The following is a 16,607-nucleotide window of genomic DNA, read 5'->3' as shown; positions in this document are numbered from 1 at the left end:
GTGTAGACTACAGGAACATTCATTCAGTGTTCAAGGTGACATTTGCCAATTGGGAAAATGTAGAGCCAGTTTGGGTGTTGGTCTCCAAAGTCTACTGGTTTTTAACCGAAACCTCCTTAGGACTGGAAAATAGACAGAAGACTGGGATGAGACGGAGAGAGGAAATGACATAAAACACTACCATACATCATATTATGTTGAAGCTCTCAATTCAGTTCAAAGGGGGTTGGACAATACCAACCCCAAATGTTTTCTCCTTAGCGTTTGTTGTCACCAGTTCTCCCGCTATCTGATAGTCTGGGTGATGGTCTGCCAGTTTGGTTGATGGATATTACCAGTCTGGGTGAGAGAATGTGAGCACATGCTTCCACTGAAAGTCACATTAGTTGCCTGAAGGTGATAAGGCATCATTCTTCCCACCAGATATGAAAGAGTGCATATAAAGAAAAATACTTCTAAAAACAAATTGGTAAACCACACAAAGTGTTAACCATTAACACATTTAGAAGAGTGAAAACATTAGCAAACCCATAGTGAGGCTAGCTGTTCCCCTTTCAACTGACATTTCTCATATTAGGTTGTTTCTGTTAGATTATAAAGTAATGCTTTTGTTTTGTGCTGAATATATTGCTAAGACACCACTCAGAATGGGTCAGACACTGCTTTATTTTAAAATATATAGATTTTTCTGCTTTTATAATATTGAAAGTTTTAATATTAATGTGTAATGGTAAATGTTTTAATGTTTTGAATTTTGATTGGAAATGGAATTTCCATGCAAATTCTCGTCCACACATTTGTTTCTGTATTGAAAATGGCATGAATCAAACCATACATATTGGGAATCACTGCACCCTTAAAGGAGACATAGTGCAAGGTGTGTAGAGTGTGTATGGTATGCTTTGATTTTTGTGCAGTGGAAGCGTGTATGTGGTTTTCCCATTTGGCTCTTAAGAGAAGGGCATAGCACAAACATTGCACTGTTTCCCTCATCCACACACACACACTTTCCCTTTGCCTCATTTTGAAAGCAGCCTTCTACATCCACATAGATCTCATTTGTACAAATATACCTTAAACATTTGAAATTTGTGAATGAATTATATGTGCAGTATCCATGCTTCAAACTGCAGATACCCCGTGCTGGCCCATTGACAAGGAGGTGGACTTTATCAGAGTCCTGGGTGCCTTCTGGTGATGCTCCTCAGTCTCTCTTTCCAACAGGACCTGCAACTTTATTTTAAAAAGCTCACCATGCCCCATTCCACTCACCCAACCTGGAGCTGACACACGTGGTACAGGTCCAACGTGTCGAGGCTTGCTATGGTAAAACCGCAGTGCAGTCTGTCACCAGTTGAGTCCAACGTACTACGGTGTTTGTTTGAAGGTTTTTACTAGTTTGTAACAGCTCATCTTGGTGTAGATTATTACTGATGGTGCTGACGTAGGTTAGATTTTGTTCTTGGCTCCGCACCATGTGTTCTTAAAGCTGCATTCCGTGTGTTTATTTTTGTTCACCGTCACATTATCTACACAAGGCCTTAGTATATATGCACGTATGCATGCACACTGTGTGTGTGTGTGTATGTGTGTGTGTGTGTATATATATATATATATATATATATATATATATATATATATATATATATATATATATATATATATATATATATATAGTATGTGTGTGTGTGTATATAGCTTCTTTCTGTCTGGTCACACTGAAGCAGTCGTGCCAATACCAAAATTGGATCTTCTCCCACCCACAGCCTCAAACCCATTCCCACATGTAAGCCTGCTGTAGAAGAGTGCTTTCAGTTCAGTTCAGCTGTAGAAGTCAACTGTATTTCAGTTACATATCCCACATGGTCACAAAATAGGAAGTGAATCAGATACGGGCAGGTTTGTGTTGTAGCAGCCAAAGGGCTGATGTGTGATTTTTTTATTCTGACTATTAATAGCTTTAAAATGATAAAGCCTTGAAATGGACATACATACAAGTGAGACAATTGTTAAATATGCCATTATGTTATCAATTTCTGAGAATTTATCATTTAATAATAATATTTTTTATTTATAGCATACTTTTCATGTACCAAGCAACTCAAAGTGCTTTTGCTTTACAATTGAAAAGAAAATTTAAAAATAGTAAAAACACAACACAACAAAAAATGACAACAGTATTTAAAAAACTGCATTTCAAAAGACACATTTTCAAAAGATTAAAAAGCTTAAAAGCAAACAAGTACAAAGTGAAGAATTTAATGGTCAAAGATCTTCCATATAAATTATATATAATATTATTTCCCTGGAATTTAATTAACGTCAGGGATTCCATTATTAGAGTCAGTGATTTTAAGATGGAACACTTTTTGCAGTATTTGAAAAAAAATCTCACATTCTGGCAGTTATCAATAAATTAACAAAACATTGGTACTGCGTGGGTGGGTTTTACTAATTTGCTAGGCTGCTGAGAATGAAAACAGCTAACCTCCAATTTTTTTTAAACCTTTCTCACTAACTGCACTTTTATGTACTACTTCTAATACATATGTACATTAAGAAAATAATTTAACATAAAGCATTAGACCTACAGTCATACTGTTGATATTATGTTTAACTTAGTACCTGAACTGTTGCCATGTATTACATATATAAAAATAATATAAACTATCTTTTTATATATATATATCTATATAAAAAATGGGGGGCCTATATATTATTAGGTGCATGCTGAGAAATGTGATTTGGCACTTTGTCCCAAAGCCAGAGGAAAGGGTTTCCATATACTGTCTCTGTTTTTGTACTAGGTCTGTCTCAAGATTTGGCCTTCAGCTGGATGGTCTCATAGGTGTCTGAAGCATGTGGTGTAAGCCCCTGAGAGCGAGAGAGAGAGGGAGGATGTGGCATGTGTCAGTAACATTTCAAAAGAAGCTATATTATACTTTGTGGTTACATTGTGCCTTTAGACAGAATAATTAAATTAGTAGTCTAGTGTACAGCTCATTTTGACACTTTGTTTAAATGTATGCACATAACATTCAATGTGTATAATTATAGAAAAATAAGCCATCATAAAGCAACGCATAGCAATATATTGTAAATCAAAAAAGACTTCGGATGTGTATATAGGCATTTGTACTACACCATTTGCACTGCATTGTATTTCAAATCAGTCATTTGTATCAGTGTTGCAGAATGTGAATACATTTTCTGTATGTCAGTGTATATGCACCTCTTCACACAGTTTCATGCAGGTAGTGAAAAATCACACAGCTAGTGAACAAAAGCTAGACTTTTGCTTTGCCTTAGTACAGCATTTGGTTGTCATTATACACACAGCTTGCTATTTTTTCTTTCTTTTTTTTTTCTTTTTTTTTTAAGCACAGAGCAATTTTTTTCTACCAAGATGAGCAGAAATTGTTCATCCTCAGTTTCTGCCATGCAACTGATCATGGTCAAAATACATAAAAAAGGCAGTCAGTTCGGAAAGAGCTGTGAATAGCCTAATATTTATCTAAGAGGAAAGATATCCCCTCATAGCCATCCTATTCGTTCGCTGGGTTAAATGCCGTTTTGTTTTTGTCTGGTTACTATGTCTGTATTACATTCTGAAGTGACTGACTTTTGGCAGCGGAGCCCTCACGTCTTGCTGTCTTGTGAGAACTGGCGAGTGTTCTCTTGAGCGGTTTCCTGGCTTGTCACCACACTGGTTCTTCTGAAGCACAAGGGTGTATGGGGCCCGGGCAGTGAGGGCCCTTGACTCTACCCTGGCCTGCTATTAGAGCTGACCTCACCAGAACAAGCAGCCATATCAGAGGGGTAAACCTTACCTCATAAATCCCCTCCGCTGCCTCTTTCTGTAAGATTAAAAGCACAAGAAAACGAGTTTGAAAAAAATGATCAGCCATTGTGGCACACTGGTAATATGGTATGTGATATAACTGGTGTGTCTTGGCACGCATAAAAACATGCATCATGACGAAAAGGAGAAATAGTGGCGTACAGTGTTACTTCTGAATGTGTGATGACATTAAGGGTAAATAAGTCAATCTGAACCAACTGTTAAGATGCAAAGTAAACTTCGAGTTGTGTGGAGTGTGCTTACATCTTAATATGAATAAGATGTGTGGAGGTAGGGAAGACGGACAATGCTAAAAAAAGATTTCCAAGAGGTCAGCTCTTCTCCAGGAGGCATCTCGCTGAGCTGACCTCCATCTCGCCTCACCCACTGTCCATAGTAACCATAGTAACTAGTAACCTAACATAGTAACCTCTCTGGTTCTACTACTATAGTTCATAAAACATGTTCATAGTCCATAAAAACATGAGTACTAAATATACGGAGCCAGTCAAACGTTTGGACACGCCAGCCCTTTGTTGATTTGATTATTGTCTACATTTTAGAAAAAGGGTAAAAAAACCAAACAAATAACACATATGTGATTATGCTGTTTAACAAATATCTAAGTATCCACCTTTACTTTGATGAAAACTTTGTTTGCTCCTTGTGATCTTTTAACCAGCCTCATGGGGCACCTATGATATCTTGAATAAATTCTCACGTATGAGTAGGGTGAACCAGTAAATTTTTAAATGAAGTCTTTGTTGAGTGGGTGTTTAATATTAATTTAAAGGTTTTAGTGTATTATTCGTATTTTATAATTTTATTTTATATTTCAATGTATATTTTGCTTTGAAACTCAAATCATATGTAGGTTATTAACTTTCACTATTAAAATATATTCTAAAAATACATTTGTGGCTTAAACCATTAGATTATAATGCCTTGAAGACTATGAAAACCTAACATTCAGTCAGGTGTGCTCTGGGCATTAGAATCTAATAACATTTTTTTCCAGACTCTTTAGTGAGTCAAAAACTTTTGGATAACTAGAATAGAGTTCTGTAACTTTCAACAGGAAACAACACTACCTCATTTAGATGAAATTGAAAGCAGGTTAGAAAACATGGGTGGCCATAAGCTGCTGACCATACTAGGTTACCAGACCTGCTGACCATACTAAGTCACCAGACCTGCTGACCATACTAGGTTACCAGATCTGCCGTACTTAGTTCAAGGCCTAACAAGCACAATACACTGAAATGCTATCACATACAGTGTGTTGTCATATAACATAGTCGTTCAGGTTATAGGGTAACTTTATAATACAGGTTGAGTAACTAAGGGGTGACTTCTATAAGGAACGATAAAACATTGGGCTTTGTGAGCAGTGCACATTTCCTACTTTAACTGGTGCTCATTTCTTACTGCTTCATTGCTGGATTCTTGCAGGATGTTGAACTTAGTTTGGAGAACTATCGAATAATAAATCACCGATTATCATTGGGTGGCTTGGTGGTTAGTACATTTTCCTCTTAGGGCTAGGGACTTTGGTTTGAGTCCCTATCTGGGTCAAGTGTCCATGTTCTCCCTGTGTCTGTGTGTGTTTCCTCCCATAGCCCAAAAACAAGTGCATGTTTGTCCAGTGATGGTTTGTGGGCTGTGGTTTCTGATAGAGAGTATGAGGTCTGCAAATTGACCGCTACTTCTCATCAGTGTGTGAGTGATTGTATAAGCTAATATATATCTGAGTATGACAGAGGAGCTGTATAAATGTAAATAATAATAATAATAGTGACACTAGCATGGTAGTGCTGCAGCAGTTTTTAAGTGCATCAATGTTGCTGCTGGATTGAATGAGGTCTTAGACCAAAAATATCCAGCTTAGCAAGATTTGGTTCCACCACAAATCCAGCCAAATACTTTGTATGGGCAGAAACTAGCCACTGACAGACATTTGGAGGAGGATTAATATAAATTGTGCAATGCAACAGATTTTAAGGTGATTAGAAGATCTGAACAGTAACTCAAAGCCTACATTTATTATTTGAGCCTGATTGTTGCAGGCAAAGCTGTAGAATGTTTGTTCTCAATCTTCTTTTAATTATAAATAATTTGAAGGCTTTTATTTTTCTTTGTTTAAATCATTTTTTTGTATTTCTATTTGTCCTAATCATACTTTTGTTTTATTTCTGTTCTCCTCCATCTGTTTTTTTATTTAATATTTTCTCATTTGTAAAGCACTTTGAATGACTCCAGTGTATGAAAGGTGCTATATAAATAAACTTGACTTGCCTATAAAGCACTAAATACAAAAACCTTGAATAGAATTTTAGAATTTGGACTGATCAAGTTAAACCTTGCTTTTGTAAACCTGTGAACATTAAAAAAGCATGTCATTCAGAAAATATCTGGGAGTGACTGTTTAACTGATTCAAACTGTTCTGTTATACAAATGAGTGACACTGATTTGACCTTTGAGTACAACTCTGTTTAGCTAGTTTTGAACAAAACTCTTAGGAGAGATAAACATTATGCTATAAGCAATTTTTGCAAGTTTGTGTCTTTTCTGTATTAGACCTTGTGTTGTAAGCCTGTATTAAATTTGATGTGAAGCAGTTAATTGCTTGGTTAGCTGGACATGCTTGAGCTTAGCCAGATATCCTTGGTGATTGGCTATTGCTTGTGTGGAGAGGTCCAGGAGTTCTGCTGTGAAATGTACTGACTTCTAAGAGAAGTACCAATTCTCATATGCCAACACTGAGATATTCATATTCTTAATTGCATTGAAATTACATCCTTAATAAGCTATATTTAGAAATGAATGAAGAGGCTTTTATGTCATGAGAAGGCGTCCGTTTTTGACCTTTTTGGTTACTGAAGAATTTCAGTAACCAAGGCTCTGGATATAGGAGGTGCCATGGTTTTAACATGCTGCGAATTAAAAAGTCTCTGTATGACGTGATCATAAACTGCGCATGTAGTAATGATTCACAAAGTTTTACATTCTTTCATCAATATAATGTTTAATAAAATAAATAATAATAAAAATAAATAATATCTTTACAGATTCCAGAAATGCATCACAAGGTAATTTTTTTCTTTATATATATTAAACATGTAAACAGAAAGTGCAGATGATAAAGCTCTTACCTTTGGATAAGACTTGTGGTTTGCAGCTTTGTTCTGTAACTGTGAATGCAAAAATATTATTTGTAAAATTGTCCCATTATGAATAAAGGTTACAGTGGAGGGTAACAATGAATGATTGTTTTAATACAGAGAAATCATTTTTGATTGTGCAGTATATGGCATATGCTTTCTCATATCTAACCTTTTTAGATTGTAATCTACCATCTGTATTTTTTTCACTCTGAATAAAAGGGAATTATCACATCTACTACTTGTACTAAATGACAGATCATTTAAATTCGTGTGTAAATATGAATTATTTACCCAAGATGTGTTATATAGACACAAAAACACAGAAGTCACACAAAGCCAAAAGAAAGAAAGATGGTACAGGGTGATGGAACATACCTTCATTCTGCAATACAGAATAGTTAGAACCAGTCCGTAGAAAAAGAGGATGGCATCCAAGATATAGCAGATTCTAGGTTCATCTAAAGCAGCTTTCACGAAGAAATACAGAAATGACAAAATTAAAGAAAATCAAATTGCCTTTATCATTAATATTAATGACGACAACAACAACAACAATAATTGTACTTCTGTTACCACAGAAGTCCAGGTGCTAGTGGCTACCTGGAAGAGATTTCTGTTGACCCCAAGTCAAATAAATAAACTATATTTTCTCCATAAGTTGTACTTGTTACAAAGTTCAATCTGTTACAGATCTCAATATTTCGTTTATGTTTAGACACATTAACAAACAAGTAAAAGACTGATGAAAGTAGATATTTTGTCTGCCTTTAGATCTAAAGGTATAAAAAAGCTGCGGAGGTGACCATGGTGGAGGTAATGACCATTCAGACCTTGAAATGTCAGCGTGTTTTTTCCCAGTGTGCTTTTGCCTCATAAAACTAGCAATCTGTGTCCTAAGTGCATTTGCAGGCATGCACATGGTTATTGTTTCGGACTCGTAAGCTGACATAAGCGATTTGTTAGGGCTGTGGAAAAGAAAGGCACCGCTCTGAATGATTGTGTCAAACCACAGGCTAAAATGCTATGGGTCACTTCACGCTTTTCTTCTAAATGAGCTAACTACCTTTTGTCATCAACACTTTGTGCCTAATAGGTTTGTTTATAGCGAGGCTGCACTGAGCACACTGTTGGAAGGTGTTGTTCTCCTGTTGCCTTCGTTGCGTGACAGCGATCAAACATTTAAACAGATTCGTTTTTACTTTGCCGTGAGTGATAACCAGCGGCAATCGAGTAAATGCAAAAACGACTGAGCTGTTAATAATGAAACATTATTCCCACAATTGAACAGTTATTGTGACATAAACAGTTGCATTTACAATGGAAGGTCTACACTGAAAAAAAATCACAGTTTTCTAAGCTGTTTGTAAGATATTGCGGTGTCTCTGATTGCTGTTTTCTCTCTTTACATCTAAAACTCCATGACGGTGAATGGGGCATGAGCTTTTTTCCACTGCACTTACACCCACTACTGGCCTTTGTACATATGTCAGTGCATTCACTTTCATCTTAAGGGCTAAGGAGTCTAAGGCTATTTCATTACAGAATGACTATATACAGTATATAGAGTGTAATATAAGATTGTGTGTGTGTGAGAAAGAGAGAGAGAGAGCACGTGTGTGGGTATGTATGTGTGTGAGACGAAGAGGGAGAGATATAATGTATTCCAAAATAAAACATAGTATTTAATTATTTAAAGACTGGATATAAGTGCCACTGAATTGTTGTCTAAAAATAAAGAATAATGCATAGCTTTCATTTTGCCACATTGTACCTAACAGCGTGATAGTGTCCACACTCAGATACCTAATCACCTGTTGTACTTTCAGCAAATTAAAAAGACATGCAGCTAAACAAAACGATAAATATTAGAGTGATGATAACTTACCAACACAGCCAAAGGTCATCCAAAGAGGGACGAGGGAAAATGTGGAGAATCCAGCCATTCTCATAACTGAAACTTAGGCCTTACAGAGAAATCGAAGCTCAGACTACAGCGTTGGACACCAAGCTGAGGGGCTTTCAGGAAACTGCCTTGAACAGAGCGTGAGAGGAAGATGAGAGGGAAGTTGTGGTAAACATATGTCCGTTCTGAAGTTTAAGCCAGCCCCACACCCCATTATGAAGACAAAGAAAAAAGCTTTTAAGATCTACAGGTCATTGTTTCTCTCAATTGATGGCATCAGTTTACCCTGTGCTGCCATCCTTTTTATGTTAGTACATTTGTGCATTTAGCATGCTTTATTGCCACGGTTTAAAATAGTCTTACACTTTTTGCTGTAAAACCAGGGATAAAGGGTAAAGATAGGCATGACCCATTAAATGAACAGAGCTCTGCATAGATGGGTCAGTGGTCAGTAACCTGAAAAAAGGTTTTAATTGCTTTTATTAATTGCTTTCTCTCATTGTTTGAAAACAAAAACTCATCAGCAGTTTATTTTTTCTAAGCACATTTACAAGAAATGCTCTTACATATATGCAGTGGAGTTGATGTAAACCAAGTTTCTTTAAGTTAGAATAATATTAGGGCAACAAAAATGAATTAAAAACTAACTAAAATATGTATTGCTTACTAGATTCAGAATTTGTTAAGGAACTGGCACATAATCCCTATAGTGAGAACATGTTTTATGTGTTAAAGCAGAGTAAATGATGAAAACAGAGCAGGAGGGAGAGAATTTGCTCTAATTCGTTTGCTTTGATCATTGAGGTTTATTTAATTTTCTGCAGCCAGGTTTTAGAAGGGAATGAGGCGAGCTGCAAAACACGACTCCTCTTTTGCTATCGTTTCTTAACTTCATCTTTCTCAACGCGTTCAGAGATTGAGTTCAGAGATTGTGTTCCTCTTTCTGGGTGTTTCTAAGGCTACCCAGTTACTCATCTGTTTGTTGTCTACAATACTTTGTTCTCATACTTATAGATTCCAGTTTGAACCTCTCTCTCTCTCTCTCCTTCTCTCCCCCTCCCCCCCCCTCTCTCACTATGCTTCTAGGAATATTGTGTCTTCTCTTTATCATTCTTTACACACGGTCCTGTAATGTGACGTCTAAACTACAGACTACAGCAGTTGTCTTCCCCGGGCCTTTTTCTTTCAGCCTTTTATCCTCATTTAGAATGAATTACCGTAATATTATGTCACAGCATTTAAGAAATATAATATCTAATAGATTACAATCAAGACACAGTCTTTGTACTGGAAAATGTGGTCTAAGACCACTAGAACCCGGCTACTTAATGGCATAAGCAATGTTCTAAAACGTTGTATTGCGCTAGAAACCAAAGCCAGGTCACTGACATGACGTTTTCATATTCACAAGTACATATAGCATGGCTCACGACCATCTGTTCTAGACTGACACCTAGCGGCGGGCTACGGCAACTGCAGCTTTCCACCCGCTAGGTGGCAGGAGCGAGCGATTTTAATGTAGGAAAACTCGTCGCGGCTGGACAGAAAAGATGGCGGCCAATATGCTGAGGTCGCTCGCAAAATTCGGACGTCCTTCGTCAGTAATTTTAAATAAAAATGCATTGACTTCTGGATGTGCTTTGCTTCAAAGGAGGTAAACCCTTTCATGTTGACAATTACGTGTTGCCCGACGTTTAAAAACGCAGCGTAACACGTCGAATATTTGTAAACTGAACGTTTGTCTTGGTCGCGTCAGAGAAGCTAGCGTTAGCTGACCTAACAGCTAAACTCCCTAAGATGTTTAGATAGCATAACAATCTAATAGGTTTTTATTAAAACCCAAGCTACCTTTTATTTAAATATACTGTAATGTTGTTTTTTCACTGCATAGTAGAGTTGTTTTGTAGTTAGCCAGTTGACAAAAATGCTGCGGCGTCCTATATACACCACACTCGTTGTAGGCTTTTATCAGTATCGGTGTGTCTGCTACGTCTAGTTTAGAAGTCGGCTCAGTATCTTGGCGAAAGCACCCTGTGATCCACTGGTAGCCCAGCGAGTAACAACCTCTACCTAAACCATGAATGTTAACACTTGTAATCCGAATCACAGAGGGCTTGAGAAGCAGCCGGTCTACTGAGTCAGGTGTGTTGGCAATAGGGGAAGCTTATCTGCAGGTCACTGGGTCCCGAAGACCGGAACTGAGATGTATACATATTAGCCCTCATGTGTACTCTCTGTGAGTACCCACGTCACCTAGGGTTTCTGTGTATACTGTCAACGCGGGCAATACTTTTATCATTTGTTTATTAAAAAACAACAACAACCCAGTGGAGTTTTCGTAAGGAGGAATTTGGTCAGGCAGAGAAGGTGAAGTAATGTGACAGATGTAGGCGAATTGGCCCGCCGCAGACCATCAACACGTCTGAGTTATTCATTCCCTTCCAAGGACACAAACAGGAGTTCTCTCATTCCTTCAGGCAGAAGCAGTGGCAGCCAGATGTGGAGTGGGCGGAGCAGTATGGTGGAGCGGTGATGTACCCGACTGCCGTTACGGCCAATTGGAAGCCTCCCCCATGGAACGGTTCGTGGAACGCTTCTGGCCTGCTCCTCTTTAGTCTTTTGGGTTTTTTTTTTTTTGTCATTCTGTTCACATACAACTTATGACTTTTTTCTTGTAATGAAAACAATAATGGACCTCTACCTTGAGTCTCTACCCCCATGCGATATTAGATTTTTCCATATTCTCTCCAGTATGGCTTTAAATATCAGTTTGAATCAAGTCAGATTGTGTCGTTGCTTTTGTGCTTTTACTTGCGGCCAGACGACGAAAAGAATTCCACCTGCTGGTCCTCGTCGAGTGTTTCCTTGCCAGTGAAGTGTGTTTTTAAAAAAAACAAACAAACAAAAAAAAACTTTGTCTCAGCTAAAGAACACCCATGCACCCCCTCCCTCCCCAGACAAGGACCCCATTGTGGAGAAGGAGGTGTCCAACCTCACGATCAACTTCGGGCCGCAGCACCCTGCAGCGCACGGCGTGCTGCGGCTGGTGATGGAGCTGAGCGGCGAGTCGGTGAAGAAGTGTGACCCCCACGTGGGTCTGCTGCACCGTGGCACTGAGAAACTCATAGAGTACAAGACCTACCTGCAGGTGCCCCTGACGCCTCTCGTTTTGACTGACTAGGTGTGGCGAATGCGAGGGAGTGTAATGGAGATGTTGACGTCCTGCTACCCCCACACCCCCCACCCCCCATCTCGTGCGTGCATTGCAGGCTCTGCCATACTTTGACCGGCTGGACTACGTGTCGATGATGTGTAACGAGCAGGCCTACTCTCTGGCTGTGGAGAAGCTGCTGAACATACAGGCTCCGCCCCGTGCCCAGTGGATCCGAGGTCAGAAGCTCCCCACGCCACTTGAAATCCAACTTACAACTCGTTCGCTCAGGGTGATCTCGCATGCTCTCTCCTTATACACCTTACTGTTTTGTAACTCAGTTCACATTAGCTTAGGTTGGTTTCAGTTTAGCCAGCCATGTCATTTAATGGCATGCTTTCTTGTGAATGTACCAATCAAACAAAAAACACTTGATTTGTAGGAGTAAGTTGAAAATTAACAAACACAGAATAACAAAAGCTTTGTGTAAATGTGGCAGTTTCATTTTTTGACAGTGGCTTTTAATCAGGGAAGCCAATTGGACTGTTTAGCAGTGATGTTTTATTTGGGCCTTCTTCGGTTCCCAGCACATTGGTAAGAACGTGTTACTCTCTCTGTCTTTAGTACTATACGGAGAGATGACGCGCATCATGAACCACATCATGGGCGTCACCACTCACGCCCTCGACATTGGTGCCATAACACCCTTCTTCTGGTTGTTCGAGGAGAGAGAAAAGGTGACATCAGCATTAATTCTTGGAGAGAGATGGTATAAACCTTGGGTACATAGGTGCCGATTTTCCAGAAAGTACAAACTAGCATTTAGGCATCCCTAGAAACGAAGTGTTGAGAAAGTTGGCTGATGCTGGTCGAGTTGGCACCCATGCGCACTCCTTCCTCTCTCCGTTCCCCTTACAGACGTTTGAGTTCTACGAGCGAGTGTCCGGGGCCAGAATGCACGCCGCCTATGTCAGACCTGGGGGAGTCCATCAGGTCAGCCCCCTGAAATTCCTCACCCAGATTGTAGTGGAATGTGTTTTTCCAAAAACCGGGGAGCCAGCCTGAATATGTGGGTGTGTGTTTGGATGTGTGTTGCAGGACTTGCCGCTGGGCCTTATGGATGATATATATGAGTGGTGCAAGAACTTTTCCATACGCGTCGATGAAGTGGAGGAGGTATGGATGCTTATATTTAACGGGCTTTACAGAAAAAGGGAATAGTTATGTGGAAATCCGAGATGAAACGTTCTAGGTACCTATTCAGGTTGCACACATGATTTGTTGCTATTGCTGCACTATATATTAAACATACTAATAAAATATTTGTAGATGCTGACCAATAATCGGATCTGGAAGAATAGAACAGTTGGAATCGGTGTTGTTGAAGCAGAAGATGCACTTAACTATGGCTTCAGGTACAGTGCGCTTCCTGTTCAACTGTTTTACCACTTTATACTGGTTTGTGTGTTTACAGAGTGGTTTCTTGGTTACATCTGTAAAGATCTCTTATTTCTCCCCCACTCCCAAAATCTCTCTCTCAGTGGAGTAATGTTGAGGGGTTCAGGTATTAAGTGGGACTTGAGAAAGTCTCAGCCCTATGACAAATATGACGAGGTAGACTTCGATGTGCCTATTGGAAGCAACGGTGACTGCTATGATAGGTGAGTGTTGTCTGCGAAATTAAAAACAAAGCTTTTGCCTCTGTGACAGACTGCCACATGCATACACAGGCCTAGTAGCATGGCAGTTTTGCTGCTTTTACGTCTCACAAATGTGAAGTTTGGTCATTTGTGATGCAAGTGACATAAACGTACACTGATCCTTTTTTTGCAGGACAGATGTGTTCACCTTACAGATACCTGTCACTTGCAATATCGAATGTGAACCAATGCAAACCATGTCCGAGCTTATGTACAAAAACGGGACAACTTGGCTGTGTCACCCTGTTCAGCAGTAACTCAGTAATCTGAAAAGCTAGAAGATATTTGCGCTTTGCCCCAATGTGCAGGTATCTGTGTCGAATTGAGGAGATGAGGCAGTCTCTAAGGATCATGCACCAGTGTCTCAACAAGATGCCCGCAGGAGAAATCAAGGTGGACGACGCTAAAGTCGCACCTCCCAAAAGATCGGAGATGAAGGTAGGAAGTGAGTTCCTGTGTGCATACACACGGTCGGACTATCCTGGGGTCTCCGTTAACGGGGTTAATCCCGTCTGGGCTCTGTATTAATGGTAGCAACATAAAAGCGCCCACCATAGTTAATGTTTGCATGGGACCAGTGACTCCTCATAACTGGCCCCATGTGAACTAAATGGCCCCAAACTTCTTAATGGAGAACATGTTCAGCTGTTTGTAGTTAAAAAAAAAACAAAACAAAACCTGTGAGTGAAAACAATGTGCAAGTTTAATATATTTGATCATCCCTAAATTGTTTAGCACTACAAGTTATATATATCTTATATCTTATCCTAATGCACAGATTCTTTTAAATATGGGCTAATGCTAAATGTGGATGTGAAAGGCAGTCTTTTTGTAGCCTATGCGCCGCTGGAATTGCTGAATACTTTTCATTTTTGCCATCCTTCCCATGCAGACATCTATGGAGTCTCTCATTCATCATTTCAAGCTCTATACAGAGGGTTACAAGGTGCCCCCAGGGGCCACTTACACAGCCATCGAAGCACCAAAGGTGAGAGTCCAAGGGCCCAAAGCGTCTGTGGGATGACACAAATTCTGCAGATCTAATAACTGGAAAAATAATCAAAAACCAAAAATGGATATAGAGGGATTAGTTAGCGAGTCTTCTGTGTCCTATAGGGCTGCAAACAAGCCAGTAAGTTTGCATCCCACTATGAACCGTAACATTTGAACATGCTGAGAACTACCTGACAGGAGTCATAGTTTGGTTGCATTGCCGTGTCCTGCCGTTGGAGCCCCACTAGCTCTCGTGGTTTAAATACCAGCACCGTAAATCAGGTAAAATAGCTCAAAAGTAAACAGTTACAAACTGAACTAAATCGGCAAAATATAAGTAGACCACAAAGCTAATCCGGACAGGTCAAAATTACACAGGCTTAAATTAACATGCCTCATCAAACAATGAAATGTTGTTGTATATCACTGCTTTCATGTTAAAAGCACAGAAAATGTATCACGCTTTCCTGAACACTTTTTCCATTTTTCATAACACAAGGTTCATAGCAGCAGTCAGGCTGTGTCACACTAACCCTGTAAGAGCGGCAGCTGCAGTCGTAGTGAGTCACGGGTGCATTAGTTGTAAATGCACTCGCATGCTAGATGCGTTATGGCAGGGAATCTCTGATTGTGCAGGGCACTGCACTGCGCTCGCGTCTTTGAGAAGGAAAAACTTCTGTACATTTTGGGTCTTGTCTTTTTTTTTGCCTCTTCTCTCTGTCATCATACAAGCATTGTATTTTTTATTTTTTTTTAATGCCAAAATACAGAAGCATGAACGTCGCCCCCAAAGGGTCTTGTGGCCTATTGCGTTTATTGCTTCTTGTAGCCTGTGCATTTTTGCATTAGAGGAAGTGCTATGTTTCTTTCTTATTTGAATGGTGCTTTCCTTCCCCAGGGTGAATTTGGCGTGTACCTGGTCTCTGATGGTTCTAGCAGGCCCTACCGCTGCAAGATCAAAGCCCCTGGCTTCGCTCATTTAGTAAGGCTATTGTCTGTTTTTAAAGCTAGCCATCATCAACAATGTATATATGGACATATTTATATAAATTATATATATTTTAAGCATATAGTTGCTTAAAAGAATTTAATAGTCCAACAATTTTATATATTTTATTTATTTTTGGTGGGGGATTAAAGAAATTTGGGCTAGTTTCCCAATTTATGATAATTCCGAAGTGTTTGAATACTCTTAAGTCTTCATCCAGATGAATCTGTTTTCCCATAATGCACTAATGTGTTTTCCTCTAGGCTGGTTTGGACAAAATGTCTAAAGGCCACATGCTTGCTGATGTGGTTGCGATTATTGGTAAGATATCCATCATCTAGCTAGCTAGCTGTAGTATTTAAAAAGAAATATTAAAATGAGTTAGTTCGCTTTAACAGTCTGTGATTACACATGCATTGTTTACATTTATGGCATTTAGCTGACGCTTTTATCCAAAATGACTTACAAGTATGACTTCAGCAATTGTGGGTAACTCTGCTCTCTTTACAGGAACTCAGGACATTGTGTTTGGTGAGGTGGACCGTTGAGGAAGCATAATGACTGGTTTAGGTACACCTATTGGGTTCTGTCTTTCAGGTTCATTCTGCCACAATGAAAACTTCAGTCAGACCCCTCCATGTATAAAAGCTCATTTAAATTAATAAATATTTTGTGTCTGTGACAGTATTTTCCTTTTATTATGGGTTTTTGTCTTGACTAGGGAATATTGGGCCATAAACATCCACTGCAGTAAATATAGTGTAAGTGCAATAATTAAAAAAGTAATGGTATAGAGGCATCACTACATGTTTGATGCAGTATCTTCTTTTTTTTTAAGCATATAGATCATGTTATTTCATCTATAA

General features: G+C 39.1%; 2 protein-coding genes across 2 annotated transcripts; one reads left to right on the top strand and one right to left on the bottom strand.

Annotated features, from left to right (window-relative positions):
- Positions 1 to 1,900: 1,900 nt before the first annotated feature.
- fcer1g (Fc epsilon receptor IgFc epsilon receptor Ig) lies at positions 1,901 to 9,057 on the bottom strand. The gene is made up of 5 exons (XM_027031628.3): positions 8,892 to 9,057; positions 7,382 to 7,473; positions 6,995 to 7,033; positions 3,831 to 3,857; positions 1,901 to 2,874 (listed from the first exon to the last, which is right to left on the bottom strand). The coding sequence occupies exons 1-5, from the start codon at positions 8,953 to 8,955 to the stop codon at positions 2,815 to 2,817; spliced, it is 282 nt and encodes a 93-aa protein (XP_026887429.1). The 5' UTR covers positions 8,956 to 9,057; the 3' UTR covers positions 1,901 to 2,814.
- A 1,388-nt stretch (positions 9,058 to 10,445) lies between these two features.
- Positions 10,446 to 16,423, top strand: ndufs2 (NADH:ubiquinone oxidoreductase core subunit S2). The gene is made up of 14 exons (XM_027031641.3): positions 10,446 to 10,563; positions 11,387 to 11,490; positions 11,867 to 12,057; positions 12,179 to 12,299; positions 12,685 to 12,797; positions 12,979 to 13,053; positions 13,159 to 13,236; positions 13,390 to 13,475; positions 13,602 to 13,721; positions 14,069 to 14,198; positions 14,653 to 14,748; positions 15,652 to 15,735; positions 16,005 to 16,062; positions 16,252 to 16,423. Exons 1-14 carry the CDS (start codon positions 10,460 to 10,462, stop codon positions 16,287 to 16,289), a joined length of 1,398 nt encoding a protein of 465 aa, XP_026887442.2. The 5' UTR covers positions 10,446 to 10,459; the 3' UTR covers positions 16,290 to 16,423.
- Positions 16,424 to 16,607: the final 184 nt, after the last annotated feature.

The sequence above is a fragment of the Electrophorus electricus genome, chromosome 13 (assembly GCF_041902795.1).
Source record: "Electrophorus electricus isolate QZ-2024a chromosome 13, ASM4190279v1, whole genome shotgun sequence".
Taxonomy (NCBI): domain Eukaryota; kingdom Metazoa; phylum Chordata; class Actinopteri; order Gymnotiformes; family Gymnotidae; genus Electrophorus; species Electrophorus electricus.
The sequence above is the reverse complement of the archived record's forward strand: the minus strand, read 5'-3'. Positions and strand labels throughout refer to the sequence as shown.

Coding starts and splice junctions, on each gene's coding strand:
- ndufs2 (XM_027031641.3), top strand. CDS start 10,460: ATGGCGGCCAATATGCTGAGGTCGCTCGCAAAATTCGGACGTCCTTCG. Junction 10,564..11,386: donor TGTGCTTTGCTTCAAAGGAG/GTAAACCCTTTC, acceptor TCATTCCTTCAG/GCAGAAGCAGTGGCAGCCAG. Junction 14,749..15,651: donor CAGCCATCGAAGCACCAAAG/GTGAGAGTCCAA, acceptor TTCCTTCCCCAG/GGTGAATTTGGCGTGTACCT.
- fcer1g (XM_027031628.3), bottom strand. CDS start 8,955: ATGAGAATGGCTGGATTCTCCACATTTTCCCTCGTCCCTCTTTGGATG. Junction 7,034..7,381: donor TTCTGTATTGCAGAATGAAG/GTATGTTCCATC, acceptor TTGCATTCACAG/TTACAGAACAAAGCTGCAAA. Junction 3,858..6,994: donor ACCACAAGTCTTATCCAAAG/GTAAGAGCTTTA, acceptor TTAATCTTACAG/AAAGAGGCAGCGGAGGGGAT.